Source organism: Camponotus floridanus, unplaced genomic scaffold (assembly GCF_003227725.1).
Source record: "Camponotus floridanus strain SB8 unplaced genomic scaffold, Cflo_v7.5 scaffold37, whole genome shotgun sequence".
Taxonomy (NCBI): domain Eukaryota; kingdom Metazoa; phylum Arthropoda; class Insecta; order Hymenoptera; family Formicidae; genus Camponotus; species Camponotus floridanus.
Genome location: NW_020229514.1, coordinates 816,208 through 843,244, shown reverse-complemented (window position 1 = coordinate 843,244; position 27,037 = coordinate 816,208). Strand labels below are relative to the sequence as shown.

General features: G+C 27.6%; 4 protein-coding genes across 4 annotated transcripts; all 4 read left to right on the top strand.

Moving 5' to 3' along the window:
* The first annotated feature begins 1,412 nt into the window (after positions 1-1,412).
* Positions 1,413-6,089, top strand: LOC105253277 (odorant receptor 13a). Its single transcript, XM_025411105.1, has 9 exons — positions 1,413-3,899; positions 4,051-4,167; positions 4,306-4,423; positions 4,602-4,863; positions 4,991-5,113; positions 5,234-5,324; positions 5,404-5,537; positions 5,721-5,853; positions 5,983-6,089. The coding sequence occupies exons 1-9, from the start codon at positions 3,723-3,725 to the stop codon at positions 6,034-6,036; spliced, it is 1,209 nt and encodes a 402-aa protein (XP_025266890.1). The 5' UTR covers positions 1,413-3,722; the 3' UTR covers positions 6,037-6,089.
* A 1,247-nt stretch (positions 6,090-7,336) lies between these two features.
* LOC112638802 (odorant receptor 13a-like) lies at positions 7,337-9,965 on the top strand. Its single transcript, XM_025411103.1, has 9 exons — positions 7,337-7,761; positions 7,907-8,023; positions 8,194-8,311; positions 8,473-8,734; positions 8,862-8,984; positions 9,108-9,198; positions 9,281-9,414; positions 9,598-9,730; positions 9,860-9,965. Exons 1-9 carry the CDS (start codon positions 7,579-7,581, stop codon positions 9,911-9,913), a joined length of 1,215 nt encoding a protein of 404 aa, XP_025266888.1. The 5' UTR covers positions 7,337-7,578; the 3' UTR covers positions 9,914-9,965.
* A 1,181-nt stretch (positions 9,966-11,146) lies between these two features.
* Positions 11,147-27,007, top strand: LOC105255141. Its single transcript, XM_025411085.1, has 28 exons — positions 11,147-11,670; positions 11,816-11,932; positions 12,103-12,220; positions 12,382-12,643; positions 13,334-13,456; positions 13,588-13,678; positions 13,759-13,895; positions 14,056-14,188; positions 14,323-14,368; positions 19,694-19,893; positions 20,045-20,161; positions 20,326-20,443; positions 21,303-21,564; positions 21,746-21,868; positions 22,049-22,139; positions 22,219-22,355; positions 22,537-22,631; positions 22,753-22,839; positions 24,777-24,895; positions 25,005-25,184; positions 25,255-25,374; positions 25,565-25,682; positions 25,760-26,021; positions 26,139-26,255; positions 26,357-26,447; positions 26,520-26,656; positions 26,742-26,874; positions 26,957-27,007. The coding sequence occupies exons 1-28, from the start codon at positions 11,344-11,346 to the stop codon at positions 27,005-27,007; spliced, it is 3,912 nt and encodes a 1,303-aa protein (XP_025266870.1). The 5' UTR covers positions 11,147-11,343.
* On the top strand, positions 17,057-17,746 carry LOC112638806 (odorant receptor 4). The gene is made up of 3 exons (XM_025411109.1): positions 17,057-17,207; positions 17,377-17,509; positions 17,642-17,746. Exons 1-3 carry the CDS (start codon positions 17,092-17,094, stop codon positions 17,693-17,695), a joined length of 303 nt encoding a protein of 100 aa, XP_025266894.1. The 5' UTR covers positions 17,057-17,091; the 3' UTR covers positions 17,696-17,746.
* Positions 27,008-27,037: the final 30 nt, after the last annotated feature.

Below are 27,037 nucleotides of genomic sequence, written 5' to 3'. Positions count from 1 at the left end.
GTATTATTTATTGTATTATTTATTGTATTATTGCAACTAGTTTTCTATTCCTCTGTTTTTCTTTTTTATGATTCGGATAGTTTGGATCTGAATTTGTGAATTTGTAAATTCAAATTTCAGACTTATATTATCTGTATAATATAAATATCCAAATTTGAATAATTGGATAAAATTCATATTATATTTACATAATTTCGTATAAGTTGTATGTATGTGTATATTTATAATTGAGAGAACATTTATATACATATATATATAGAAAGAAATATATATATATATATATATATTTTTTTTTTTTTTGATTAAACTATGATTCGGACATTATTCTATTAAATTATGATTCGGACATTATTCTAAGTCTGTTTTAAAAAGATATATTTATTTGATTAATCTACTCTTCGAGACTTTTCAAATAATTAGTCTTTTCTGAGAAACTTGATTGCGACCATCGACAGTGATCATTGTGAACAATGCGAGGTTTTTGTATAAAGTGATTCAAATCGTCTGCTATCGTCATTCAGGCTCAAAAAATTCTATACGATATAAAAAAGCCAAAAACGATGATCGCATGCGACATGGATCAAAAGGGAATTTAATCGAGCGAAAGAGGGAAAAGAAAAACATTTTCCACAGATAGCATATAACCGCCTGTAGTGGCGCGATAACATATTTATAATCGCGAAGATGGAAGCTGCATCGTTCGAATGGAAGAGTTTTGGTATTCCGTCACGATCGAGGACCAAATTTATTTCTACCGTGCGATAGAAATGCGATCACCACGATCACTCCTCGGGAAAAACTAAGAAACGAAAGAAAAAAGTATTTTATTCATCTGCAACCGGTTACAAAGCCTTCTGTTAGGAAACTCACGCGTTTTTATATATAATCGTGTTTTAAGAACAATCAATTGTAATGATTTTTCATGATAATGTTATCGTTAATTACTAATATAATACGCATAAAATTTAATTTTTTATCATTTTGGAATTTTTTATCATTTCATATTGAAATTTTTCTTTTGAATTAAAAGAAAAATTAATACGGACTCTAATTATAATCGGGATTTATAAAATATAATTTAATTGTAATGTATATGATACGTCTAATTTTAATTTTCATGAATCGTTAAATATTATAGAATTATGTTGTACCAGACACATAATTATTTCTTAATTAAATAAGTAGTATAAAAAAATTGCGAATTTCTTCTTTATATATCATATATTATATCATTATTATATCGCAAATTAATTTTAAATTGATGGGAATTTTAATTTTGCTTAAATGAATTATCTTGATTATTAATAGTATGTTTTTAAAAAAATTTTACAACACTTTGCAAGAAAAGGTATATTTATCTTTTTATGGAGGAAATATTGTCTTATAATTAGTTTTATAATTAGTGTTTTATCATTAATCTCTCTAAAAATAAAAAAAAAATTGTGCAATACGATTGCTATTAGATTATGTATCTTTTTTGAAAGATACTTGTTCTTATCAGTATCATATATATCTCATGATACACATTTGATGGGTAAGTTATCAACTATAATTCAGTCTTATTGCTCTAATTGTGTTAATCATGTCAGGAAGATGATTACATATTTATGCATCTACGCTTTGTAACCGGTCGTAAATAATTGTTAGGACCGCTGTTGTAATAATTTTGATAGACAATGAGTGAATTGAGCGAGACTTGTGTTGATGATTCCAGCTTGCATCGGAGAATTGCTGTCAGATTTTATACACGATGCATTTTCCTCTTAAATACAACATTTTGTTTTAATAATTTCTTGATATGTGAAATTAATATTTCAGATATCTAAAATTATTATATTGAATAAGTCGATCATCGAGTTTCACTGTTGTGTATCATTAATTATAAACGTTTTTCAAGACTCGTCTCAAAAGCATCATCCCTTTTTATTAAATCAACACATGATTACACGATAATCCCTCAATTAGTCGCGAATTAATTTAGTGTATAATTGGTGAATTTTGGAGAAGATAAGAGATATGGAACCTAAATTCGAGATGTTTTACATGGTATATTGTATAAAAAAATAAATGCTAGAATATGTAAGTAAGAAGTCTTTCTAGAGATCATTAAGCTTGTTCTTTTTAGATGCACTTCCTACGCTTTCTCTCTTCCTTTTTTCTCTTTCCAAAGCGTAAACTTGTAGTTGTTTCGTTTTAAGTACAGAAAGCGTACAGAAGAGAAGAGTACAGAATTAATAAGAACAAACATAATGATCAATCGAAATGTATCGTGACGGAGAGATGCTCTAATAATTTTATTATTCATTTATTTTAATTTGGCGAATATAATAAGATGGAAACGTACAACCGCAAATGATCCTTTAATTTGGCGAATATAATATAAGTTGTAACGAATTATCGCAATTCTTTGACGAGGGATTGCGTCCCTTATGTTATATACGTCCTTGTATATTGCTAAGTTTTTAATTGTATGTATTCGGACTTGTGATCATTATCTCTCGCCGCTTATATTTTTATTTAAAAATATATATTTTGGCACTTATATGTGTGAAAGTGAATGAATGTTAGAAAACAAGAAATGGAAGTCTTTGTTCGAAGGGAAAGATGTGTGCCTAATTTTTTCATTGCTTTAAATGAATGAATTTAAATTATTATGGTCAACAGATATTAATATTTATTTCGACTAACTCGGGTCAAGATCCAGAAATTGAAAAGTTGTTGAAAAGATGCGAAATAGACCTCGAGATAATGATCAAGCCCCGTTCTTAGTTTACGTACACGCGATCGAAAGGGACCGATCCGATATCGATAGCGATCGAAGGGCATAAAGAAAAAAAAATAGTAGATATGTAAATGCGCAGTTTTTCTCGGATCAGCCGGCGAAATCGCGGGCGAGAGCTGATTGTGGGTCAGTTGACTTGTTTGTCAAACGACGTGCGCACCCACATATTCGGAGCAGCATTCCCCCTCTTTACCCTCGACCGACCCCATTCTCTCTTGTAATTAATTTACATAAGCATATTCATTGTAAAACTATTCACACATGGGCTGTAAAACTCGCGCGGCTGACCTCACACATTCTACGGATTCACACATGATTATCCATATAATTATAGATACCTATTACGAGTATAGCATTCAGTAGCGTAAATAATAAAGTAATTAAATAAATGTCAATCATATATCCTATCAAGTATAATATTTGAGGTACTTTTAATCTCGACGATGATTAATTAAAGTAAGTCGTCAAATTTTAATGAAGAAATAAAGAAAAAGACTTAACGAGGAAAATTTTATTCCAGATTTATAAGGTAAGTGAAACTACATTATAAAATTTTAAAATTGAAATAATAGCTGTTGCATATGCAAACTTCACTAGAATAATGTATTTTCTTATTGTTGAGAAAAAAACCGCACGCGCATAAGTAACATCACTAGACTATATATCATGAGAGACTCTTTATCACATTTTTTAATCGCATTCAATACACTTGCCAAGGGTCAGCTTGTCAAACGCTATTCATTTTTGCCTATGTTATATTTATAGGAGATGTATACTTATTGTAAGTATGTCCAGTTATGGCAACTCGCTTGATTGCTATTGAACATAGGGGGAAGGCAGAAAAAACGGAAGCGTTACATGAAATATTAATTTATTTTCCGTAACGGAAAAGACTTTGCGAGGGAAGGTGTATGTCAGATATTGAAGTGATGTTGAAGTGATGTTGTGCCTAACAAAAATTATTTCAAATAATATAGAAGACAATAGAAATTATTATTACGATGTTAGTAAAAAATTCTTGTGGATGGTCGGCCAGTGGCCTTATCAGAAGCCGAAAACGAGATTATCCTTCTTCGCTTTGCTAGTCACAACTTTGATTATTTGTATCATTACACAGGTAACATTATCGACAAAAGAATTTTTTCGGTACTCAGTTTCACTGAGATTTGATAGTTTCCATATTGAATAAAATTTTTTAGTTATTTTTTATATTTTTAAAATGTTTATATTTTTTCATGCGTGAAAATACATGCAAGTATATTTTCCAGACAGCACATATTTTCTTGTGCAAAGACTCAGAATGTATCTTTGAAACATTACCTGCACATTTATTAATGTGGAATAGTCTAGTGAAAGTGTGCACATATCAATTTAACAGCCAAAAAGTATGTTTTATCAGTATAACGTGTTTAATTTGAAGTTATGTGAATTGGAAAATATTAATTTTGATACTTATACATAGTTTTATAGTTGTTGAAAATATTATATTCAAGATATCAAAAATATATCGATGACATTTATAGATTAAAAATCTCACTGACCACTTATTCGTAGACTGGGATATTTTGGAGACACGGGAAGAACGCGAGATTATGAAAAAATATGCCGAGAGTGGAAGGTGGTCCTCGTTAATATATGCCTGCAAGTAACTCCATTATTTTTAATTAAAAAAATTTTTCTTTAGAGATAAATATAAGTAGCGTAAATAACTATTTCTGCAACACTAATTATAATAAGAATGCATAGATATTTATCTAAATTTAAACATCTATGAAATATAATAAACATTTGTTCTTGACGAAATTTGTTCTTGTTACAGGGTACTATTATGTATCTACTGTTTCATTTATAATGACTTCTTTAATACCACCTATTATGGACATCCTATTTCCTTTAAATATTTCACGTCCAATAATATTGGCATATCCAGCACATTATTTCATTAACGAAGAACAATATTTCTATTACATATTTTGCCACATGTTAATGACTGGAGTGATATGTATGACTGGATTAATTGCACACGATTGCATGTTCTTTACTTACATAGAACACGTTTGCGGTCTTTTTACAGTGGTTGGGTAATGATTATAACTTATCAAAAAATAAGTAAAATGCTATAATAATTTTCTTTTCCAACATTCGTTTAGTAATCAAGAATTATGCATTCTCTAATACTTATAACGAAATGTGTCTGGATAATTGCAGATTTAGATTTGAACAAATATTATATAAACGTAATATCGCGAAAAGAAAACTTATTGATTACCCGGATGATGTATATAACAAAAATATTGCATTTTCAGTTCATTCTTATCGACGAGCTCTGCAGTAAGTTCGCGTAATAATATTTTTTTTCTTATCAATTTTGAAAACATGAACATTTTTTAATAATCACAATACATGTTATAAATTTTGCTTAATTATCGTTATTCTTATATTCTTACTAAGGTTTGCAGAACTCATTGAAAAAGTCTATTCGATATCATTCGCTATACAACTCACGCTAGCTACGATTGGTCTTAGCGTTACCTTATTGCAAGTAAATTATAAAGAATAATATATTACATGTATGAAAATTCTGAAAAAAACAAAATCTAAAATTTATGATTTTATTCAAGATTGCACAGTTGCATAATTTAATGGACACAACAAAGTACTTCGTTTACATTTTTGCACAATTATTTCACTTATTCTGCTTCAGCTTTCAAGGACAAAAATTGATAGATCATAGCCTTCAAATTTGTTACAAAATGTAAGATATCAAAATAAGAAGTCGGAAAATAAATTAGCTCCGGTTAAGAGATATAGAAAAAATCTATTTTCTATATAAAATATCTGAAAGAATTTTATTACAATCATTATTTATAATTATTATTACATATTATAACATTTATTGCATATACTTTGTATTAAATATTAAATGTTAATTTTGTAGATATAATAGTGCGTGGTATGAGATACCCGTGAAAGGACAAAAACTTCTTTTGATCACGATGAGAAAAAGCACCAAAGCCAGTACTGTGACTGCTTGCAAGATATATGTATATTCTTTGCAAAGTTTCACAACGGTAAAGCATTTATCATGATGAGAGAGATATTACAATATTATAAAGATAGGCACATACATAAATATTCGGTAATATATAACAGATAGTATAATCACACAAATGTAAAAAAATTTTAATATTTTAATTTAGGTTTTGCAGACCGCAATGTCATACTTTACGGTGTTAGCGTCTTTCAGTGAATAACTTGATGGTGATTACAGCATACAGTATAATAAAGTTGAAAAAATTTTACAAGAATACAGTATTATAGATTATATCGAAACTGTTATATTTATATTGTATAAACAAAATAATAGGTCGGTTCGAAGTGCAAATAACAAATATACGTACAATATATTTAAAAAATTAAAAACTTTTGAAACAGTTTATGAGAACCTTTTACATCGTTTAAAATATTCATTCTAAATGCTGTAAAATTTTATTTTATTATCGGTATTTTTTTATATCTACCGGATACAATGCAGTTATTATTATAATTTTTTTTAATTGCGTGGTACTAATTTTGTATTTATTATTACTATTAGCTACAGATTTCGTCTTTCGACACTAACGTAAATGAGTTTACAAAAAAGACTTTCATCATGAAAATATATATTTTATTCTCTTTCTGTTTTAGATATATGTAAATTAAGACATTAGTAATATGTACGATAGTAATATTTGCTTTAGTAATAAGAATCTTATCTCAGGAATAAGAAGAAAAAAGAAAAGAATGGAAGAAAAATTATAAAAGAAAAGAAGAAAAAAATGGTTATAAAAGATTGCTTAACAACGTTCGAGATTGTGATCAAATTTCTGTATAAAATTATTTTCCATATGCAATCGATACGATATCGATCATTATCGATATATGAAAATAACATGTAGATAGATAAATAATATTACACATAATTTCTCGCAGATTAGTTAGAAAAATAGATCATATATATTCTATAATTTGTCAAATGATGAACACTTTCGATACAGCTCTTACCTATTATATCCAATTTCTTTTATGAATATTTTACACTTATGTTCATTGTAGCATATATTTCAATTGTTACATGTGCGTTATAAAACTCGCACTCGACTAATTTCATGCGCATATTATATGCCTAATTATAAATATTTTTATGAGTGTAGCATTCAATAACATAAACAATATAAGAGTTATTTAAACTCTATATATATTTTCTACCAAAGATATAATATTTTACTTATAATTTTAATAATAATAAAAATTTAATCAATGTATTCGAATTATACCGTCGAAAATGAATGAAGAAATCAAAATTTTATATGTAACAGTGAAGCGATATTATACATTTGGAATTTTATGATAAAAAAAATAGCTATGCATATACAAACTTTATTAGTTGAACTTTAATTTAAAAAACTGTATTCTTTTCTATTACTGAAACCGTGTACACGTAATAAAAAATTTTGCCGGGTTATTCAATATGATTATCACATTTTTTAAAATCGTATATTCAATATATTTGCATTCAAACCGACGAACATTTTCAGAAGGGTCAGCTTGTCAAATACTATTTATTTTCGTCTGCGTTATATTTATACGAAACGTATACTTATGATATAGGCATATGTCAGTCATGAAAACTTATTTGATTGCTATGTCGCACGTAGTGAGGAAGGAAGGAAAAGTGAAAGCGTTATGAAATATTAATTTATTTTCCGCGAAGGGAAAGACTTTGCGAAGGAGGGTTTATATCAGATATTGTAGGGATGTTGTTGTGGCTAATGCAAATTATTTCGTTGAAAAGTATGGAACACAATAGAAATTATTATTACGACATTAGTAAAAGATTCTTGTGGATGGTCGGCCAATGGCCTTATCAAAAACCGAAAACGAGATTATCCTTTTTGGCTTTGGTAGTTATAGTTTTGGCTAATTGCCTTTTTACACAGGTAACATTATCGACAAGAAATATTTTCTGGCATTTAGTTTCGATGAGATTTTTCTTTATATATAGATGTGATTGTTATTTCTGGAGTATCTTGTATGTTTTTATTACTTATATGCTTTTTCAATGTATGCAAATACGTTTTCCAGATAGCACAAATTTTTGTATGCGAAGACACACAGTGTATTTTTCAAACTTTACCTCCCCATTTATTAGTATGGAATTCTTTAGTGAAAGTGCTCGCATATCGATTTAACAGCCAGAAAGTACGTTCTATTAATATTTTATTATAATTTAGCTCTATATATATACAAAATATAACTCAAAGCTGAATAAGCTAATTGCAAAATTGTTGATTTTTGTTTATATATGTAGCTTTATAACTGTTAAGAATATTATATTCCTAAGATATCAAATATATCAGTGCCGTTTGTAGATTAAAGATCTCACTGATCACTTATTCGTAGACTGGAATATTCTTAAGACTCAAGAAGAACGTGAGATTATGAAAAAATATGCCGATAATGGCAGGTGGTACTCATTGATATATGCCTGTAAATAACTCTATATTTTTAATTGAAATATTTTTCCTAAAAAAATATGAGCGTGAGCATCTGATATTAATTATAATAAGAATGCATAAATATTTATATAAATTTAAATGAAATAGTTCGAAACAATAAATTGTTCTTATTGAAATTCCTCCTTGTTGCAGCGTATTGTTATGTATCTACCGTATCATTTATAACAATGTCTCTTGTGCCACGTATCATGGACATCGTGTTTCCTTTAAATACTTCACGTCCAATAATGTTAGCATATCCAGCGCATTATTTCGTTAACGAAGAGCAGTATTTCTATTATATTTCTTTTCATATGTTAATTACTGCCTTGATATGTGTGACTGGATTAATTGCACACGATTGCATGTTCTTTACTTACATAGAACACGTTTGCGGTCTTTTTACAGTGGTTGGGTAATGATTATAACTTATCAAAAAATAAGTAAAATGCTATAATAATTTTCTTTTCCAACATTCGTTTAGTAATCAAGAATTATGCATTCTCTAATATTTATAACGAAATGTGTCTGGATAATTGCAGATTTAGATTTGAACATATATTATATAAACGTAATATCACGAAAAGAAAACTTATTAATTACCCGGATGAAGTATATAACAAAAATATTGCATTTTCAGTTCATTCCTATCGACGAGCTCTGCAGTAAGTTCGCGTAATAATATTTTTTTTTTTCTTATCAATTTTGAAAACATGAACATTTTTTAATAATCACGATACATGTTATGAATTTTGCTCAATTATCATTATTCTTATATTCTTACTAAGGTTTGCAGAACTTGTTGAAAAAGTCTTTTCGATATCATTCGCTATGCAACTCATGATAGCTACGATTGGTCTTAGCGTTACCTTATTGCAAGTAAATTATAAAGAATAATATATTACATACATATATGAAAATTCTGAAAAATATAAATCTAAAATTTATGATTTTATTCAAGATTGCACAGTTGCATAATTTAATGGACACAACAAAGTACTTCGTTTACATTTTTGCACAATTATTTCACTTATTCTGCTTCAGCTTTCAAGGACAAAAATTGATAGATCATAGCCTTCAAATTTGTTACAAAATGTAAGATATCAAAGTAAGAAGTCGGAAAATAAATTAGTTCCGGTTAAGAGATATAGAAAAAATCTATTTTCTATATATAATATTTGAAAGAAATTTATTACAATCACCTTTTATAATTATTATTACATATTATAACATTTATTGCATATACTTTGTATTAAATATTAAATGTTAATTTCGTAGATATAATAGTGCGTGGTATGAGATACCCGTGAAAGGACAAAAACTTCTTTTGATCACGATGAGAAAAAGCACCAAAGCCAGTACTGTGACTGCTTGCAAGATATATGTATATTCTTTGCAAAGTTTCACAACGGTAAAGCATTTATCATGATGAGAGAGATATTACAATATTATAAAGATAGGCACATACATAAATATTCAGTAATATGTAACAGATAGTATAATCACACAAATGTAAAAAAATTGTAACATTTTAATTTAGGTTTTGCAGACCGCAATGTCATATTTTACGGTGTTAGCGTCTTTCAGTGAATAACTTGACAGTGATTATAGCATACAGTATAATAAAGCTGAAAAAATTTTACAAGAATACAATATTATAGATTATATCGAAACTGTTATATTTATATTGTATAAATAAAATAATCGTCGAGGTGCAAATAACAAATATACGTACAATATATTTAAAAAATTAAAAATTTTTGAAACAGTTTATGAGAACCTTACTTTTACATCGTTGAAAATATACATTCTAAATGCTGTAAAATTTTATTTTATTATCGGTATTTTTTCATATCTACCGGATACAGTGCAGTTATTATTATAATTTTTTTAAATTGCGTGATACTAATTTTGTATTTATTACTACTATTAGCTATAGATTTCATCTTTCGACACTAATGTAAATAAGTTAACAAAAAAGACTTTTATCATGAAAATGTATATTTTATACTCTTTCTGTTTTAGATATATATATATATATATATATATATATATATATATATATTAAGACATTAATAATAAGTACGATAGTAATATTTGCTTTAGTAATAAGAATCTTATCTCAGGAATAAGAAGAAAAAAGAAAAGAATGGAAGAAAAATTATAAAACAAAAGAAGAAGAAAATGGTTATAAAAGATTGCTTAACAACGTTCGAGATTGTGATCAAATTTCTGTATGAAATTATTTTCCATATACAATCGATACGATATCGTTCATTATCGATATATGAAAATAACATGTAGATAGATAAATAATGTTACACATAATTTCTCGCGGATTAGTTAGAAAAATAGATCATATATATTCTATAATTTGTCAAATGATGAACACTTTCGATACAACACTTACCTATTATATCCAATTTCTTTTATGAATATTTTACACTTATGTTCATTGTAGCATATATTTCAATTGTTACATGTGCGTTATAAAACTCGCACTCGACTAATTTCATGCGCATATTATTTGCCTAATTATAAATATTTTTATGAGTGTAGCATTCAATAACATAAATAATATAAGAGTTATTTAAACTCTATATATATTTTCTACCAGAGATATAATATTTTACTTATAATTTTAATAATAATAAAAAATGAATCAATGTATTCGAATTATACCGTCGAAAATGAATGAAGAAATCAAAATTTTATATGTGACAGTGAAGCGATATTATACATTTGGAATTTTATGATAAAAAAGATAGCTATGCATATACAAACTTTATTAGTTGAACTTTAATTAAAAAACTGTATTCTTTTCTATTGCTGAAACCGTGTACACGTAATAAAAAACATCACCGGGTGAAGTTATTCGATATGATTATCACATTTTTTAAAATCGTATATTCAATATACTTGCATTCAAACCGACGAACATTTTCAGAAGGGTCAGTTTGTCAAATACTATTTATTTTCGTCTGCGTTATATTTATACGAAACGTATACTTATGATATAGGCATATGTCAGTCATGAAAACTTATTTGATTGCTATGTCGCACGTAGTGAGGAAGGAAGGAAAAGTGAAAGCGTTATATGAAATATTAATTTATTTTCCGCGAGGGGAAAGACTTCGCGAAGGAGGGTTTATATCAGATATTCTAGCGATGTTGTTGTGGCTAATGCAAATTATTTCGTTGAAAAGTATGGAACACAATAGAAATTATTATTACGACATTAGTAAAAGATTCTTGTGGATGGTCGGCCAATGGCCTTATCAAAAACCGAAAACGAGATTATCCTTTATGGCTTTGGTAGTCATAGTTTTGGCTAATTGCCTTTTTACACAGGTAACATTATCGACAAGAAATATTTTCTGGCATTTAATTTCGATGAGATTTTTCTTTATATATAGATGTGATTGTTATTTCTGGAGTATCTTGTATGTTTTTATTACTTATATGCTTTTTCAATGTATGCAAATATGTTTTCCAGATAGCACAAATTTTTGTATGCAAAGACACACAGTGTATTTTTCAAACTTTACCTCCCCATTTATTAGTATGGAATTCTTTAGTGAAAGTGCTCGCATATCGATTTAACAGCCAGAAAGTACGTTCTATTAATACTTTATTATAACTTAGCTCTATATATATACAAAATATAGCTCAAAGCTAAATAAGCTAATTGCAAAATTGTTGATTTTTGTTTATATATGTAGTTTTATAACTGTTAAGAATATTATATTCCTAAGATATCAAATATATCGGTGACGTTTGTAGATTAAAGATCTCACTGATCACTTATTCGTAGACTGGGATACTCTTAAGACTCAAGAAGAACGTGAGATCATGAAAAAATATGCCGATAATGGCAGGTGGTACTCATTGATATATGCCTGTAAATAACTCTACATTTTTAATTGAAATATTTTTCTTAAACAAATATGAGCGTGAGCATCTGATATTAATTATAATAAAAATGCATAAATATTTATTTAAATTTAAATGAAATAGTTCGAAACAATAAATTGTTCTTGACGAAATTCCTCCTTGTTGCAGCGTATTGTTATGTATCTACCGTATCATTTATAACAACCTCTCTCGTGCCACGTATCATGGACATCGTGTTTCCTTTAAATACTTCACGTCCAATAATATTAGCATATCCAGCGCACTATTTCGTTAACGAAGAGCAGTATTTCTATTATATTTCTTTTCATATGTTAATTACTGCCTTGGTATGTGTGACTGGATTAATTGCGCACGACTGCATGTTTTTTATTTACATCGAACATGTTTGCGGCCTTTTTGCAGTGGTCGGGTAATGATTATTTATATACTTTGCAAACGATACACATCATATGATTAACATATACCACTACTGTCAATTATTTGCAACTTTCGGCCGGATTTCTTAGCTAACGCCTACCACTCTCCCCTTACTGCGCGCGCCTTAGCAACCGCGTCGTCGAACTAAGGAGCGCAGCGGTAACCTCAGACTCGTGCGCATCACAAATGTAAGGTGGCAATCTAATAACAAAAAATTATATAAAAAAATAATACATAAAATGTTATATAAATAAATTATATAAATAATAATAATAATAAAATTGTATAAAAAATTATATAAATAATAATAATAAAATTATATAAAAAATAATATATAAAAAATTACATAAATAAATTATATAAATAATAAAATTATATAAAATATAATATATTATAATATATTTAGCGCGGTTGCTGAGACGCGCGCGATAAGGGGAGAGCGATAGGTGTGAGCTAAGAAATCCGGCCAAAAGTTGCAAGTAATTGACAGGACTGAGGTATACGATCATACATCTTATTCTCGAAAGATGAATAAAATATTTTTTTTTTCATTTATTCAATTACAAGACAAATTCAATGAATTTTTCAAAAATTATAATAATATATTGTATACTTAAATATTGTACTGTTAAATATTATACTTAAATATATTGTATACTTAAATATACTTGAATATTTGCAGATTTAGATTTAAACATGCATTAGATAAACAAGATATTACGAGGAGTAATCTGATTGATTGCTCGGATAATTTATATCATAAAAATGTTACATTTTCGATTCATGCTCATCGAGAAGCCTTGCAGTAAGTTTGCAACAATATCATATTTTCATTAGGAATTTTTAAACTATTATAAACTATTATAAACTGTTATAAACAACTTTAAATAATCACGTTTATAAGTTTTATTTAACGTGATTATATTCTTACTATAGGTTTGCGAAACTCATTGAAAATGCTTTTTCCGTACCATTCGCCATTCAACTCATGATATCTACAATGTCTATTAGCGTTAGTTTACTTCAAGTAAGTTATTTACAATTAAATCAATATATGAGAGATTAAAGAAATATAATGTAAGTTTAAAACATATAATTCTACTCAAGTTCTCGATGCAGCTGAATGATTTAATGGAAGCAATGAGATACTTCGTCTATATACTTGCTCAATTATTCCACTTATTCTGCTTCAGCTTTCAAGGACAAAAATTGATAGATCATAGTCTCGAAATTTGTGATAAAATGTAAGATAATAGATATCAGAATTTGTCTAAATCAACTTTGGTCCATATAGACAATTTTCTTTTTGTATCAAATATTTATAATGGCTCTTTTTATTATTAGTATTGTATATTATAATATTTATTGCATATTCTTTAAATAGTTAAATGTTAAATTTTATAGATATAATAGCGCATGGTACGAGATACCCTTAAAGGGACAAAAATTGCTTTTGATTACGATGAGAAAAAGCATTGAAGCCAGTACTTTGACTGCCTGCAAAATATACGTATTTTCTTTGCAAAATTTCACAATGGTAATGCAATTGTAAGATGCAATAGTATTGCAATAATCATAAGAATATAATACCTCATAAAAATAAGCGTATAAATAATATGCATAACATATAGTATAATGAAACAAATTAAAAAATTTTTTAACTTTCTTAAGGTTCTACAAACCGCGATGTCATACTTTACGGTGCTAGCATCCTTCAGTGAATGATTTGATGGTGATATAGCATAGCGTAGTAACGTTGGAAAATCCTGCAGGAATATAGTATATTTATAAATTATATTATAAAACCATTAATATATTTATATTTTATATTGTTTAAATATGGCATTCCTAAAGCAATAAAATTTTATTTTGTTATTGATATATCTCTACATATCTATTCAATCAATAAGAAATTAATTAATTAAGCAATGAATAATCTTCTAATTTTTAAAAAGAAATCAGAGTTTTACTGCAGAAATTAAGCTACATTGTACAGCTAGATATTTATGATCAAAACTAAAACAATCATATATACAATCTTTATTATTCAAATATTATAAGAATATTTCAATTGTTGAAGAATAAACCGCATACGCAAAATAGATAATATCACCAGACTGTTCGAACAAGACTGTGTCAATGTTTTTAGTCATATATTAAATATACTTGCATTAGAACCGACGGACATTTTCAAAAGAATAAGCTTTTCAAAAGTATTTATTTGTCCTTACATTATATTTACACAAGACATATACTTATTAAGTGTATGTCAGTCATGGAAACTCGTGCATCGTTTGATTGCAATGTCGAACGTAATAGGGAAGGAAGAAAGAGCGGAGGCGTCGTATGAAATATTAATTTATTCTCTCTGCGACACGCGAGCGTGTAAAAGGCTTTCTAAGGGAAGGTATCTATCAGATAATTAAGTGTGGTTGTAGCGAATAGAAACCATTTCTCGAGAAGTATGAAATATAACAACAATTATTATTATGATATCAATAAAACATTTTTGTCAATAATCGGTCAGTGGCCTTATCAGAAACCAAAAGCAAAACTATTCTTCTTAGTTTTCGCACTTATATTTTTATCCAATTCTTTCGTTACACAGGTAATATTAATTGGAAAGGGAAATTTTTGAATATTTAATATTTTTATAAGATTCTGTGTTATATTGAAAATGTTAAATTGTTCAAAGGTTTCTAGGATATTTTGTGTTTATAAATAATTTTATGCATGATTTTTAAATCTCTTCATGATAAATACATTTTTTAGATGGCATACATGTTCATACATCGCGATAACATGGACTGTATTCTTCAAATTCTGCCCTTTTTTTTTTTGATGATCAATATTATAGTGAAAGTGCTTACATATCGATTAAAAAGTGAAAAAGTACGTTTTATCAATATTATTATACATATGGTGCAGCTGTTAAATCATGCACAGATTTTTCTATTAATTTGTTGTGTGTTTGACATCCATCGGCGAGCACTGTTTTAAAGCTTTAAATGTTGCTAAGATTGCTTAGATTATTGAAATATCTATCATAATAACTTTCTTTTAATGTAAAAATAGATATTTTTCTAAAAATAGATTTTTGAAAAGACAAGGATTGAGAATAAACTCACACAAAAAAATTTTATTCGGTTATTTACTAGTCGCAACAAATGCTGTACATTAATACATTATTGTATTTAATTTTAATTTTAAGTTACAAGTACAACTTAAAAATTTTAATTGGATTTTTTTTTTGCTTATATGTTTTCTTATAATTATCAAAAATATTATTTGAATCGAAAAAGAAATATTATATTATATCGTTAACATTTCTAGATTAAAGCTCTTACTGATCACTTATTCGCAGACTGGAATATGCTCGAAACTCGGAAAGAACGTGAAATTTTGAGAAAATATGCCGAGAACGGCAGGCGATACACATTGATATATTCCTGCAAGTAACTTTCCTGTTTTTAATTAAGAAATTATTTTAAAAAATAATTTGAATTATTTTCATCCGACTTTAATTATAATAAAAATACACATATCCATATTAAATATTTTTATAAATATAAACATCTACGAAATATATAGCAGAAGTCAGTTTTTTATAAAATTGATTTTTGTGTAGTGTACATGTATGTAACTGCTATTTCATATGCAATAACTTCTCTCATGCCACGTATCATGGACATAGTGTTTCCCTTAAATACTTCACGTCCAATAATGTTATTATGGCCAGCGTACTATTTTGTTGACGAGAAGAAATATTACTATTACATTTATTGTGATATGCTAATTATCCTTATGGTATGGTTAGCTGTATTAATTGCGCATGATTCTATGTTTTTTATTTACATTCAACACGTATGTGGACTTTTCGCAGCGATTGGGTAATAAGATAACTTATACTTAAAAAATAATTAAATTTATATAATTATAATATCAGTCTTTCTACATTCACATAACAGTCAAAAATTATAAATTTTACAATGATTTATTTACCCTGGATATTTGTAGATTTAGGTTTAAATATTTGATATGTAAACGTGATAAAAAAAGTCTGATTGATTGTCCGGATGACATATATCACAAACGTATCGTATTTTCAATTCATGCTCATCGAAAAGCTCTGCAGTGAGTTCGTAACCATATTATGATGAGTTTTTTTGAAGTCATTTAATGAACATTTCTTAATGATCACGATGAATTTATAAATTTTATTTATTTGTCTTTCTCTTAATATAGGTTTGCGATACTCATTGAAAATGTCTTTTCGAAATCATTTGCTATACAACTTGCAGTAAATACAGTTAGTATTAGTATTAGTTTACTTCAAGTAAGTTACTTGATATTAAATATATTAATATATTAGACTCCAAAAAATATAATACAAATCTAAAATATGTGATTTTACTTAAGTTCTCGATACATTTGCATGATATGGCGGAAGCGATGAGATACTGCCTTTACATTATTGCTCAATTATTCCACCTGTTTTGCTTTAGCTTCCAAGGGCAGAAATTGATAAATCATAGTTTGGAAACTCATAACAAAATGTAAGTTAATATTAGAATTGTATTTGATCAATGTAGAAAATTTATTATTTTTTATTTAAAAATCTTTCATAAATTTAATCACTTCTTGTGACTACCATTGTTATTACATTCACATTTCATTTGTGTATAAATTTTACAGTTATTTTATTTTTGTATATTAATTTTATAGCTATAATGGTGTATGGTACGAAATGCCAGTGAAGGAACAAAAATTATTGCTACTCGTGATGAGAAAAAGCATCGAAGCTAGTACTGTGACTGCCTGCAAAATATATATATTTTCTTTACAAAATTTCACCACGGTAAAGCAAATATTGTGATAGATATTAGAATTTGAAAACAGGCATATAAAAATACTATACATATATAACATGATATATTTGTATAACATATATGATCAGAGAAATATAAAAATGCTAATTATTTTAATTTAGGTTCTGCAAAGCGCGATGTCGTATTTTATGATGTTAGCATCCTTCAATGAATGACTCGATTCGAATAATTATAATATACACAATGAAATAACGCTGAGAAATTCTACAAGGGAATATAGTATTATGAATAATATTGAAAATAAAATATATTTATTTTTTATATCATTTAAACTGGAATATCCTAATAAAGTTTTATTTTATTATTGATATATTTACATGTATTTATTGGATACAATATACATATTACTATACATTTTTCTTTTAGACTGCATATAATACTATTTATTATTTTTTGTTTATTACTATTATTAGCTGCATTACATGTTTTGACATAAATATAAGTTGTTGTATAAACGAATTTAAAAAGAAGGAGACATTTTAATGTATGTTTATTTATTTGTTTTGATGTTTTTAATTAATATTATATTAATTAATATATAACCAATAAATACATTGTTATTTGTCTTTACTGATATCTTATTTTAGACGAAATAGAAAAAAATAATAGTGAAAAGATTGGCAGCAAGATTTGGTAATGATTTTGATATGGAATGCATCGATATAGAAAAAAAATAAATAACGTAATAATAATTTTAAAGCTATTGTACATTTGCTTGAAAAACAGAAATTAATTCAAAAAGTTTACGTTTTAAATATATAAATTACACGAATATTTGTAAATTTCGATTTAAACATATTGTACGATTTAGCGGAAGCACTAAAATACGTAATTTTCATTGGCGATCAATTGTCCCACTTATTTCGCTTTCAAGTACGAAAATTGACAAATCATAGTCTTAAAATTTGAAACAAGGTGTAAGATAATTTATAAATTAATATTAAAAATTAATAAAGAAATCATAGATCCTTATTTATCCTAAATTTACAGAGTGAGTAAAGCAATCATAGATCCTCATTTATCCTAAATTTACAGAGTGAGTAAAGCAAAAAGAAAGCAATTATATATGCAAAGCAGTTACATGTTCACTAAGTAAGTGTAAAAAGAGAATAAGTGAATGTTAATAAAAAATCATATTGTTGCATTTCTGCCGAAAATTGAAACATACACAATAAGTAACATCATCAAGTTATTTCATATGATGAAGATTATCATATTTTTTAATTACTTCAATGCATATATACGTCAATGTGTATATACGTCAATCATGGAATCTGCAATGTCGAGCGTAGTAGAAAAAAAAGAAAAAATGGGAGGGAGAGAAGCGTTATATATATTATAATTAATATATATTATAATAAATATTTTATTATATATAAAATATAAATAGTTTAGACGATGCACAAATTACTAATACAAAATATATATCTATACATATATTTTAAATTTTAATTTTAATATAATTTTATATGCCACTGTGTGTATGTATGTGTGTGCCTTAATATATTCTGATACATAATTTATATATATTAATTTAATTCTCCCGTTTTTTTCCGTTTGTTTTTTTATATTCCTTCTATTATTATATTTTATGATATGAAAATAGTTTGCCTAAATTTTGTCAAGAATTATATATATATTCTAAAGTTAATTTAATAAATATTATTAATATTATATGCGTTAATTTTTTTATTTTCATATTGTTAAAATATGAGAAGCTATTGAAGAAATCCGAATTATATAATCGAAAATGAAATAACTGTATCCAAAAATCCTGGAATTTTATTTTAAACACACTGTATCTTCGTAAAAAAGTATTATGAATTTTCACACAGGGTTAGTATAGTATCACTTGACTGTTCAGTGCGATTATGACTGTTTGTTATGTCTTCCCCCAAACACATATCATTCAGTATGTTCAATATATTCGTACTCAAACTAAGAAACATTTCTCAAACTGTCAGTTCGTCACGATCAATGTAACGTTGTCAATTCAGGCTTATGCGAGACACGTTTATTATAGCAGTCACGGAAACTCGCATAATTGCTATGCCAGACGTTCCGGGGAAGAGAGGGAAAGAGAAGAGGAAAGAGATAGAGGTACGTAAATATTAATTTATTTCCTGCTACGGGAAGAATTTTGAAAATGAGAGGTTTCTCTGGGATTCAAATGACATTTGTTCATCGAACAGAAACTGTATTTCGAAGTATGGAATCTAATATGGAATATTACTACAATATCAATAAAAGGTTATTGTCGCTTATCGGTCAATGGCCATATCAGAAGCCAAAAGAGAAATGGGCTTTTTTGATTTTGATACTCATAATTGTAACCAATTTGTTAATTACACAGGTAACATTAACTGTCATTTTTAAGAAACTTTTTGTGGATTTAAGTTTCATTGAAACCATAAAACGAATTGTATTTATCAGATTTTCAAGATAGATATCATACATTTTCCAAATTTCTCACTCTTTTTCTCCTGAATAATTTTACTTTTTAGGTGGCACAATTTTTTATATGCGAAGACGCACAATGTATCTATCAAACTTTACCTCCACACATGTTAGGAATAATGCTATTAGTGAAAATATTTACATTTTATTTTAACAAACAAAAGGTAAAATATGAATTATATTTATGCATATATTGATGAAATTGTCTCTAACTTTTAATTATTGTAAATAAAAAAATTTTCCTACAAAATTTCAGCTTAAGATATTGTTATTGTGGCGATTGACGATACTGTATCCGAGATTTTAAATATATCGGTAATACTTGCAGATTAAAGTTCTTACAGATCGCTTGTTCATAGACATGGATATGTTTGAGAATCAAGATGAACGTAAGATTATGAAAAGATATGCTGAGAGTGGCAGGTGGTACACGTTGACATACGCTTGTAAGTAATCTTTTTTTATTTCTATTCAAACATATATATATATATATATATATATATATATATATATATATATTATAGTCAAAAATATTACAGATCCAAATTAATATTACAGATAAAAAAAATATTACAGATATTAAAAATTAATAATATTATGCCTGAAGATCCTTATAGAAAAACAATTTGTTGGTGTCTATAATTATCTTTATAAATTTGCAATATATATTAAATAACGTTGCTTCCTTCATTATCATAATATGGATCTATGGATCTATTATATTTTTAAATTCAAGGCTTAGATTTAAATTTGAATAATTTTTTAAAATTCTATTTTCTTAATAGACTTAGTCGAGTTTAAATTCGTAAACAATGGCAGTTTAATCTACTTTCTTTATTATATTTTTTTGTTCTCCATAATTTTCCGTAAAACGTTTTCCGAATATTCTTTTCATAACTTTTATAATTTTTCAGCATTTTTAGATTGTTGATATTATAAATATACTTTTAACATATTTCGATTCATAAAGTATTGTATATCTTATTGTATATCTTATTAGCTTAATTTTGATATTCCATGAACAAATAAAATATTTATTTTTACTGAAGAGTTTATAATTAATCTCTACAAATTGAAGTATGTTTAAAAATTAAAAATTTATTTTATTACGAAAAAAATCAAGTATTGCCGATTATTTTATTCGATTATTATGTAGTGAATAACTAGCGACATAGAAAAAAGATAAAATATAAAATATTACAATAAAAGAATTTTTCATAAAGCAATAAGTATTATAAGTATTATAGAGATGTGTAAGAAATATGTTTTAGAATATAATTTTGACGAATTTTGTTCTTATTATAGCTTATGTATATATAGCTACCCTCTCATTTGCAACAACTGCTCTCATACCACGCATCTTGGACATTGTATCTCCTTTGAATACTTCTCGTCCGATAGTATTAGCATATCCAGCGTATTACTTTGTTAACGAGGAGAAATATTTCTACTATATTTTTTGCCATATGTTTGTTACTGCGGGATTAGGTCTGACTGGATTAATTGCGCACGACTGTATGCTCTTTGCTTACATCGAACATGTTTGTGGCCTATTTGCCGTGATTGGGTAATGTTTTGCCGTATTCTTTTATATTGGAGTCAAGCTATTATTATATCGAGAAAACTAATAAATTCTCGAAAAAAAAGAATAAATAACATAATAAATTTTATAACTATTGTACGTTCGTTTCAAAAACAGAAATTAATTTAAAAAAATACAAATATGTAAGTTACACGCATATTTGCAGATTTCGATTCGAACATATGTCGTACAATCATGATAGTGCGAAAAAGAACATAATTAATTATTCGCACGACATATGTTACAAAAACATTGTGTTTTCGATTCACGCTCATCGAAAAGCCTTACAGTAAGTAGTTTTTACAGTAAGTATGCAATAACATATTGTAAAATATTTGCATTAATCTTAAACCAAATAATGAACAATTTTTATATTCATGATAGATTCATGGTAGTATTCATGGTAGATTGTTATCTTTTAACGAACAATATTTAATCATCATAGTCTTATCATCTCTACTTACTATAGGTTCGCAGTACTTCTTGAAAGTACTTTTACAGTATCATTTGCTATACAAATTCTGATAGTTACAGTCGGTATGAGTATTACTTTAGTACAAGTGAGTTATTTACAATTTGAATTATGAAAACTCTGAAAAATATAATACAGACTTAAAATATTATCTGTTCGTATTCAAGTTTACGATGCAGTTGTACAATTTAGCAGAGGCAATGAGATATATGGTTTTTATTGTTGCTCAAATGTTTCATTTATTTTGCTTAAGCTTTCAAGGGCAAAAATTGATAAATCATAGTCTCGAAACTTGCGACAAAATGTAAGATAATAATTGAATTAAAATAAATTATATATATATATATATTTTTTTTTTTTTGGTTGATATTTATTTTTCGTATTAAAATATTTGAATTTAATCACTTTTATATTGAAATGATCAATTTCACACACTATTAGATTATTATATTCATATTAAATTATGTACAATATTAATTTTATAGATTTCATAGTTCATGGTATGAAATACCCGTGAAAGCGCAAAGATTGCTCTTGATGGTGATGAGAAAAAGCATTGTAGCTAGTACTTTGACCGCAGGCAAGATATATATATTCTCCTTAGAAAGTTTCACGATGGTAAAGCGATCATTATGATAGCTGTTATGATATTAAAGGTCGGCAAAGAAATATATAAAAATTTTTAACTTATCCTTATTTAGGTTCTGCAAACTTCGATGTCGTATTTTACGGTTCTATCGTCCTTCAGCGAATAAATCGACAGTCGACGATCATAGTAGTACGTTTAACATGAAAAATATTTGATTTTTCTGGCTTCTTCTCCGCCCTTGTAATTAATTTACATACACATTGCAACACAATTTGCTCACAGATTGTAAGATTTGCACAGATAACTTCTTATTCTACATAATTATAAGTATAATTAAACATTTTATATAATTATAATTTTTAATTATATAAGTAATAAAATATAATACATATACTTTAGATGATCCATAAATCGCTGACAGAATTCAAGAAATGTGTATTTATAATTTTATGTATAGCATGTGTCTAATCTACGTATGATCTAATGTATGTGTAATCTAATATACGTGTACATCCTGATATATATATATATATATATATATATATATATATATATTGTATGTGCTTGTATTTTAATTTTTAAAATGTGTTTTTTCTATTAAACAGCATGAAAATATTTTGTCTTGAATTTCGTTAAGGATTATAAATCGTCTAAAGCCATTTAAATAAATATCATTTATATCGTACATGTAATATTTTTATTTTACATACTTTTATGTAAGTTGCAAAATACTAGAGATTAATTAAATTAACAAGTTATTAATTGCCTTTATTGTATAAATCGACGTCTTGTCAAATTTATATGTGTAAAAAATTATGTAGAAAAGTCAGAATTACATAATCAAAAGTGAAGTAACTGTATGTGAAAGTCATTCCCGGAATTTTATTTTGTAACATACTTTCGTATATATTTAACAAAGAATTATGAATTAGTGCACAGGGTCAGTAGAGTATTACTCGACTGTTTGGTGCGTTTACAACTACTAGTTATATCTTCTACCGTAACATTGGCATGTTCAATATGCTCGTATTTAAATTGAAAAACATTTCTCAAAGCGTCAGCTTGTTACGATCAATGTAACATTATTGATTCTGCCCTGTGTTATATTTATGCGAGACACATATTTATTATATCTATCAGTCACGAAAATTCACTTGATTATTATGCCAGACGGTCGGGAAAATAGAAGAATAAAAAAGAGAGATATGAAATGTTTTAACAAAATTTTCAAAAAGTGATATTATATAGAAAGATATAAAAAATGTTTTTTAATCCATTTTTGATGTGCTAATTTTATTTTTATTGCAGTTTACGTTTATATTGCAGGTTATGCTTATATAGGTATTATATTATTTGCATCAATCGTTCTTATACCACGCATCTTGGACATTATATTTCTTTTAAATACTTCCCGTCCGATAGTATTAGCATATCCGGCATATTACTTTGTTAACGAGGAGCAATATTTCTACTATATTTTTTGCCATATGATAATTAGCGCAGAATTAAGTTTGACTGCAGTAGTCGCGACTGACTGTATGCTCTTTGTTTACATGGAACACCTTTGTGGCCTTTTTGCTGTGATTGGGTAATGTTTCGTCGTGATCTTTTATATTGGAATTAAATTACATTGTTATATCGAGAAAACTAATAAAATTCTGAGAAAAAGCCAAGAAAGAAAATATATAACATAATAAGTTTTATAACTATTCATTTGCTTGAAAGGTAGAAATTAATTTTACTTTTTCACATGATTAATACGTATAAAAAATATGCGAAAAATATCATTGAAATTTCGTAGGAATATAATATTATAATTATATCGGATAGCGAAAAATATTTATATTCTATAAAATGTAGTATATAAAACACACATGTGTAAAGTAATAATGTATTATTTTATTATCGATATTACGATTTACTTGTTACATGCTTTTCCTTCTTCTGAATAATAATAATAATAATATTTCAATAATACGGACCATGCTTGCGTTGCACTTTTTCTCGAGAGTTTCGCAGAGAATTCGCACGCAGGAACTCTACCAATAGTATTATTTTCGTGATATTGTTTGACTCCGATCGATAGCCCCGTCCCTTCGGGAGGAACATGAACGACAGCCCCACGCGTCAATTAAGAATTTCGTTACATTATATTTAGCGTCAAGGGAACAAATGCTATGTCTGTCTATAAGATACATGTGTCAACTGTTAATCTTAGGCGACATGTAACGGAACTGTTTTGCGAAAATCAAAATGTATGTATAATAGTATTATTGTTATGAGGGGATGTATGTCCCTGCTGTCTTTCGTATTTCCGTGTTTTATCCCCAAGGATAAGCTACTGATCGTACAAAGTTTCATTAGTCGATCTCGCGGTGCCGAAGACGTGTCTTTTTAAAAGTTATGGACACTCAGAATCATTATTACAATATTGTTTCCAAAATATCATCGCTCACTGGTGTGTGGCCGTTTTTGAAACCAAGAGCAAGACTATTTCGTGTTACTTTAATGACAATAACTATATTTACTATCTTCATCCCGCAGGTAAATTGATATGTATCTAATGTGATTAATGCAAGGAATTTTTAGCAAAAGTTAGAGATAATATTTTCAGATAGCATATCAATTTACATGCAACAGAGACCTGCATTGTATTTTTGAGGGATGCTCGTCGTATCTGCTGTCGTCTATAGCTGCGTTAAAGGTGTACACATTTCATTTAAACAATAATACAGTACGTTTTATGAGATATGTGTTACAGTTAAGTATTCTTTCAGGATCAATTTTAAAAACCACAGTTTGAAAAAGAGAATAGAAGAAGAGAAAGAAAACTAAATTCAATCTTAATTTTTTCTTATTGTATTTTCATGGACTGTTTCGTCAAATTTTGAGAAAAAAATCGCTATTAATCGATGTTTTGTCAGATTAAAGACCTTACTCGACACTTGTTCGTCGATTGGAAGAAAGTCGGAAATCCCGAAGAATACGAAATAATGAAATCGTATGCCCGGAACAGTCGCCGATTCTCTCTGATATATTCAAGTGAGAACTGATTAAAAGAATAATATATACTCCTTTCTTTTTTAAATCTGTCTTAAATCTTATTTTGTATCTTGTAGTATATTGCTCAATGGCGGTATTTATGTTTATGTCAATGTCCCTTATACCATTCGTACTCGATATCGTGTCGCCCCTCAATCAATCCCGTCCCATACTATCGCCGTATCCAGGACATTATTTCGTGGACATTCGCGAATATTTCTTGCAAATTTTCTGGCATTCTCTCATAGCCTGGCAGATTCTTATGACCGGCATAATTGCCCACGACTGCATGTACGTGACTTTTGTCGAGCATATTTGCAGCATGTTCGCTGTAATTGGGTAAGAAAATGATTTAAGATACGAGCAAGCACGTATGTAAAAGCTGCAAAATGTTTTTTATGTGTAATTTATCTGAAAAATATCAATGAAATCAAATTATACGAATTACTTGCGCAGATTTCGCTTCGAGCGTTTATTCCATAATCATGATGAACCAACGGAGATTGTTGATCTAAACGATATGTATCGCAAAAAAGTTGCATTTATCGTGCGTACGCATCGAGAATCTTTAAAGTATATATATATATATATAAGGGCGAAATTTAACGTGTCCGTTTACAAATAAAAAAATATCCAGAATTGACAAATTCTCATTTCTTTTTTATTTTTTATAGATATGCGGAACTTTTAGAAGATACTTTCAATATGCCCTTTGCTGCGCAAATATTGATGGTAACAATCGGGATGAGCGTTACCTTGTTACAAGTATTTATTAATTTATTATAAAATCGTACTCGAAACCTGGAAAATATTCAAACATTATATTTTTTTATGAAGATTTCACGGCAGGATGGCGACTTACTGGACTTGATAAGATATGTGTTATATGTCGTTGGTCAATTGATTCATTTATTTCTTCTTAGTTTTGAGGGACAAAAGTTGATAGATCACAGTCTTCAGACACGCGATAGAATGTAAGACATTTGATTTTTAACTACATAGAAAATATCGAATCTATATTAGTTTGCATTTAGCTCGCGCGTTTTTGCAACATTGCAGATACAATAGCGCCTGGTACAAAGCATCTTTGAAATCGCAAAAGCTCCTGATGTTAGTGATGATAAAATGTCTTCGACCCTGCGTTTTAAGCGCCGGCAAAATTTACATTTTTTCTTTGGAAAGTTTCACCATGGTAAAGCATAATTGTCACAAATTTCATTTTACAGCTTTTTAATATGTGGTATATGTATGCGTATGTATTTTTTATTTCATAGATTCTACAAACTTCGATGTCATACTTCACAGTGCTCGCGTCGTTTCAGTAGTTAACTATATCTTTAAATTCAATAATTATC